Source organism: Hibiscus syriacus, unplaced genomic scaffold (genome assembly GCF_006381635.1).
Source record: "Hibiscus syriacus cultivar Baekdansim isolate YM2019G1 unplaced genomic scaffold, ASM638163v2 tig00006396_pilon, whole genome shotgun sequence".
NCBI classification, from domain to species: domain Eukaryota; kingdom Viridiplantae; phylum Streptophyta; class Magnoliopsida; order Malvales; family Malvaceae; genus Hibiscus; species Hibiscus syriacus.
This window is the reverse complement of record NW_024062095.1, coordinates 84,531-90,827: the sequence shown is the minus strand read 5'-3', so window position 1 is coordinate 90,827 and position 6,297 is coordinate 84,531. Positions and strand designations below refer to the sequence as shown.

The 6,297-nt window shown below is 33.1% G+C and overlaps 1 protein-coding gene across 1 annotated transcript; it reads left to right on the top strand.

Annotated features, from left to right (window-relative positions):
• The first annotated feature begins 57 nt into the window (after nucleotides 1-57).
• Nucleotides 58-4,593, top strand: LOC120200664 (signal peptide peptidase-like 4). Its single transcript, XM_039201437.1, has 10 exons — nucleotides 58-189; nucleotide 237; nucleotides 2,057-2,090; nucleotides 2,339-2,495; nucleotides 2,720-2,773; nucleotides 2,972-3,064; nucleotides 3,164-3,306; nucleotides 3,731-3,801; nucleotides 4,006-4,089; nucleotides 4,215-4,593. Exons 1-10 carry the CDS (start codon nucleotides 118-120, stop codon nucleotides 4,328-4,330), a joined length of 825 nt encoding a protein of 274 aa, XP_039057368.1. The 5' UTR covers nucleotides 58-117; the 3' UTR covers nucleotides 4,331-4,593.
• Nucleotides 4,594-6,297: the final 1,704 nt, after the last annotated feature.

Genomic DNA, 6,297 nt, shown 5'->3' with positions numbered 1-6,297 from the left:
TGGCACAGGATGCATCATCAGAAGTACTACAAGTTGGAGGTGCAGGTCTAGTGTTTTGTTGACATAAATACAAAGTCAGCAATTCTATTTGTTGTGGTTGCTTCATGTTTCTTGGTCATGCTTTACAAGCTTATGTCATTCTGGTTTATTGAGGTTCTGGTGGTTCTCTTTTGCATTGGTGGAGTAGAGGTGAGCTTGTCTTCGTATATCTCTATGCTTAGATCAGTGTGACTTAGGGTCTGTTTGTTTGGCTGTAATTAGTTTTCCAGAAAATGAATTACTGGAACTGGAAAATGAATTATTGGAATTTGAATTCTGGAAAATGAATTACATTTCTGGAAAACGTTTTCCGGAAAATGTTTTTCGTAAAATGAATTAAATTTTTTGAAAAACATCTGGAAAACGTTTTATGATGTTTGAAAGATGTTATTTAAACATTTTTTCCACTAGTTGAAGAGTTTTTTAAAAATTATTTATTACAAATATTAAATATAATAAATAATATTATTTATCATAAAGTTTAATATTATTACTTTAAAATATTAAAATAATTTATTTATTATTAAATATTATTTTTATAATTTTATTAATAAAAATAATAATTTTTGTATATTTTAGTGAAATAAAATATTATGAATTATATTAATTATTTATTAAAGTAATAGTGTTATATTATATTTTAAAAATATTAATTAGTATATTTTAAATATCTTTATTAAATATTATTTAAATATATAAATAATATTATTCATTATTAAATATATAAAGATTTTTATTATATAATATTAAAATAAATATATAATATCTTATATTATTATAATTGATTATTTATATATAATTAAAATAATATTATATTATTATAAATATTAATAAATAAATAAATAATATTTTGATGAAAAAGATATTAAAATATTTTATTAATATTAAATTCATAAAATAAAATTATTTTGAGTATTTATTCTTTAAAGTGAAAAGTTCGGAAAACGACTTACGGAAAATGAATCCGTAAGTCATTTTACAGAAAAACACAAGGAAATTCTGTTACTAGGAAAATGAATTACATTCCGGAAAACCAATTACGAGAAACAAACACGGGAAAACATTTTCCGGAAAACGAATTACGTGAAACAAACACGGGAAACATTTTCCGGAAAACGAATTACGTGAAACAAACACGGGAATTCGGGGAAAACCAATTCCGTAATTCCAATTACGGCAAACAAACACACCCTTATTTCTTCATTCTTGTTATTGTAGTTCACAAGTTACTACGGAGCAACTTATTATCTCTCACACAGTTCTGGATATTTTTGCTGGCAGTTTTAAGGTTTTATGATGATGCTAGTTTTCTTTTATTTGCTTCTCATCTTCCTGTTTTTGATCTGTTCTTTTGAGGATCTTGCTAAAAGTTCTAGCCGAGGCTTATTATGTTGAAGGGTCCTTAATATGACTAATGATTATGATTTACGAAAGCCATTTAATGGAAGCTGCAATTTTTGCACATGCATATCTTATGAATGTCAAGCACCTTGCAACTGAAAGGACATGCTACACCTTATTCCTTATTGAGCATCAGCATTTGTCTGTGTCATTACATTGGTGATCGCTCCAGTCTATTCCATTAGGATTTTACTGAGGCTGGATTTTAGACATGTCGATAATCTTGGATGTGTGAGATGCAGGGCTCACAATGCTTCCAGCTTAATATAATTTATCTAAAAGATACATTACCTACTAAAATAGTTTCATGGTTCTCAATATAATTTGTCAATTTTAAGGACAATAATTATCGATTTATGCGCTTGAACCAATAGAAAAAAATGCAACTTCCTTGAGAACCCATGACTGCTTGTGCAATGTTTATTTTAATGAAACATGTTGAATAAACATGTCTGTAGTAAACTCCACTCAATGAGATGCTACATTTATATCCATATGTTACTTTTACTGACATTCACTCGTCATAAGACCCTATAGAAGGACATAAGGTTGTGGGTGGGGTAGGGAAGATTCTTTGAGATGACTGCTGATCCTGGATATCCTTTTATACTTCCAGGCCTGCAAACGTGCTTGGTGACTTTATTATCATGGTATGCATATTCCTCTGCCATGCTTTTCTATGGATGTGTACCATCTTGATAGTTCTACTTCCTCGTGACTGTAATAAAAAATATTTAAAACCAAAGTCTTCCTCAGAAATATGTGTAAAATGAAATCAGCAATCAAATCTCTATTTTAAAATCAGCAGTACTAGTAGTATTTGTGCGATTTCTTTCTTTGTTTTAACAAACAAGTTATAAATCATACGACACTGACAGCCAAGTATCTTCAGCTTCAGGTGTGTTAAAGGCTTTGCAGAATCATTTATTAAAGTACCCTTCTTTGGAGCTGTTTCGCATCTGACATTGGCTGTTTGTCCCTTCTGCATAGCATTCGCTGTTGTTTGGGCAGTGTACCGTGTTATCTCCTTTGCCTGGATAGGTCAAGATATTCTTGTAAGACAACATTCTAGTACCTTATGTTATTGTTACTTTTCTTGGTTACTGAATTTCTTCAGAATTCAGATGCTTATATTGTATCTGATGTGACCATTTTCTTGTAGTGAGTAGTGTCATCTTGCTCTCATTGAAAATTAATATGCTTGGAAATTAGTTTGATTTACGTTCTTATCATGGTAAACTGGTGATATATGAACTCCCTTTTTCCCCCTTTTAATCAGGGTATTGCACTTATAATCACAGTCCTTCAGATTGTTCGCGTGCCAAATCTCAAAGTGAGTATCTTGATTACTTGGCTTTATTCTACCTACTACTTAAGAGACACATGAATGTTTTGCTATTGTACGAGTCTTATTTTTCTCCATGCTTCTGTACATAAAGGGTAATTTATGCATGTAAGTAGTTTACATATGAGAACAACTAAAGGGTTGGGAAAAAATTATGCTCTTTAGTGGTGAATTGTGTTGAATCAGGTTGGTACAGTTCTTCTGGGTTGTGCTTTCTTGTATGATATCTTCTGGGTGTTTGTCTCCAAATGGTGGTTTCATGAGAGCGTGATGATAGTGGTAAGTGATTATAAATATTATCTCTTCGCCATTGAATTATGTACCTGTAAACCATTTGGTCAGTTGAGGGAATGATATTTTTCTTTCTTTCTATTATAGGTTGCCCGTGGTGATAGAAGTGGAGAGGATGGCATACCAATGTTACTAAAAATTCCCCGGATGTATGATCCTTGGGGTGGCTACAGTGTTATTGGATTTGGAGACATAATCTTACCTGGACTGCTTGTGGCATTTTCACTAAGGTTTGAATGACTACTATCTTTCCACTTGATCTATAAATTAATCTTGGTCTTAGTTATATTTGCTAATTCTTTATGCTTTGGTATAGTGTAAGACCTTATAACCATAAGACCAGAACATGCTGATCGTAATTTGTTAATAGGTCATATGTACAATGTTTACATCTACAAATCCATGAATAGGTCATATGTACAATGTTTACATCTACAAATCCATGAATTATGTTACTGTGCCTTATGAACCTGCCATTAGTCAAACTAGATTTGTGGCATAGTTTAAACTGGAAATATTTGGTTCTGTTTGTTTTAAGAGTATTCTATTGATAAGTAATGGTACACGGATTTGTTCCAACAATGAGATTGGTTTCTTATGTTTGGTATCTTTAGTGTTCTTTGACTGTTCATGTTAATGTTTTCTTTTTTGTAGGTATGATTGGCTGACAAAAACGCCTCTTCGAGCAGGGTACTTTATATGGGCAATGACTGCTTATGGTTTAGGTATGAAAAATTGTTAAGTCTCAAACTTGAATAAAAATTCTTTTGGTTCCGATTCAAAGGTGAAGAAAATGATATTGAACCGATTTACTCTGCTCCAAAAAATGTAGTAGGAATATACATCTTTTAGCAGTTTGTTTCATTGCCCATCTTGCAACATAATGACCATTGACTCATTACTTTTATTTGTTTAAAATAATTGCACAGGTCTTCTGGTCACATATGTGGCCTTGAACATGATGGATGGACACGGCCAACCTGCTTTGCTATACATTGTTCCTTTCACACTCGGTAAGTAGCAATGATATTGAAAGTGGCACAGTTGCAGTAACATATATTGCCGTCCTCATAAACCCCCGGTGAAATGTTATCTTTCACTTTATTTCTCTTACCAATCATCTCTTGTTCGGATTCAGGTACCTTTATTACATTGGGGAAGAAGAGGGGTGATCTCAAAACTCTCTGGACACGAGGAGAACCGGAAAGGCCTTGTCCGCATGTCCAACTTCAGCCCTTAGAAGAAAAAGACTAATGGTCCTGAACAATAAGTACCTCAAATGTGTGCCAGTACCAGTTGATAAACTTTTTCACCCTTCTAGGTTGTAGAGAAGCATGTAATATTTGCAGTATAGTTATTACAACACGTTTAGAAATTAACCAGTAACAAACTAGTTTGAAGCTAGTTCACGGCTAATTTCATAGAAGCTTTACCTTGTATCGTGCTGACGTATCGGTTCCACGAACCTCTTTTCAACATGATCGTTATAATATCGAGTTTTTCTGCACTTACCTACACATCATCCTAATGCTGTGTTCTGCCATCCCAGAGATAATACCCCATTCATATATATAATAGAGAAAATAACCTCAGTGATCAAAAATATTTTATAATATACGATTTTAACCAATTTTTTTTAGATTTGTTAAAATGACCAACTAAATCGCAATGCGATCGATAATTCGCAACGCGTTCTCCGGTATCGTAAATCAGTTTTCAGATTCGCAACGCGATTCTAACTATTGCATTGCGATTTTCCAAATTCGCGTTGTGATTTTTCGACTATCGCAATGCGAATATGTAAATCGCAATGCTATTATGACTATCGCAACGCGATTTTGACTGTCGCAACATTGAATTTCAAATTCGCAACAGGTTGTAGTTTCGCAACACAAATGTTTTGGGTATATAACTACGCAGCAGAAGCAACTCATAACCTAAATTTCTAAATCGCAACTCATTCCATCTCCATCTATCACTCTCTCCGGCGACATCCGTTCTTATATCCAACGACATTCTTCCCCATCCGGCAACAGATTTTAGTTTCGCAGCTCGTTTGTTTAGTAAATTAATTTACAATAATGAAATCATCTAATGTTGATCATGTTTGGATAAATTTGTGTTTTGGAGGGTCATGGGAGAATGTTCATGGTGTTTTACAATATACGTATTTACCTATGAATCTTCAACTAAAACTGTCATTAAAAAAATTAACTTATGAAACTCTAATGTTACGTGTTGCAAATAAATTGAATTTAGAGCCCTTAAGTTGATTTAGGCTATCTTATCAGAGAAAATGTAAAGTTTATTTGTTAACCGACAATGAATATGTTGAACGATTCATTGCTTACATTAGTGTTTCGCAAGATGATGTTACATTGTATGTTGTTGAACCTAGAAGTAGTGAAGTTGGGTCAGTAGCGGGTAGTAATCAACTAAGTTTTTCAACCACAGTTTATGGTGCTCAAAATTTAATGGTTCCACCACAATTTCATCATCAAGCAAATTTTGTTTCACCACATTTCCAATACCAAACACAATCTCAAAACCCACAACCTTTCCCTAATCCAAATCCCAATCAACTTTCAGCACCAAATTCCGGTTTTCGTATTAACCAGTTAGACGATGATGAGCCAACAGAAAAAATTGTGAGTACTAGTCGGTATTCAAAATTTGATCTTGGTCAATACCCGGACTTTGATATTGGTCAATACTCGGATTTTGATGATGTTTCAGAAGAAGAAACAGACCCTGCATGTAATGATTTTGATATTGATTAATACCCGAATTTTGATGATGAAACAGCCGCTGCCTAGGAAGATGTTGTTGATGATAATGAGGAGGAAGTTACGACTGTGAATGAACATGTTGAACATCCATTATGTAATTCATATAACCCTGAAGAAGAAGAAGAAGAAAAAGAAATCCCCAAAGAAAAGTCCCCGAAGAAAATGCCACGAGAGTATAACTGGAATATGCCAGAATTACTTCAGATACCGGAAGAAGAGTTGGTAAAAATAGCAGTTGATTGTTACACAAAAATTATTCGTATCAAGTAAGATGATTGTTTTGATACAAAGGAAGACTTGAATATAGCTTTGTATACGAAATGTGTGGAAGATGCCTATCAACTAAAAGTTAACAAATCAAGCAAAGATCGTTTCGAAACAAGGTGTATGATTGAAAAAAACTATACTTGGCGTATGATTGCAAAGAGGATA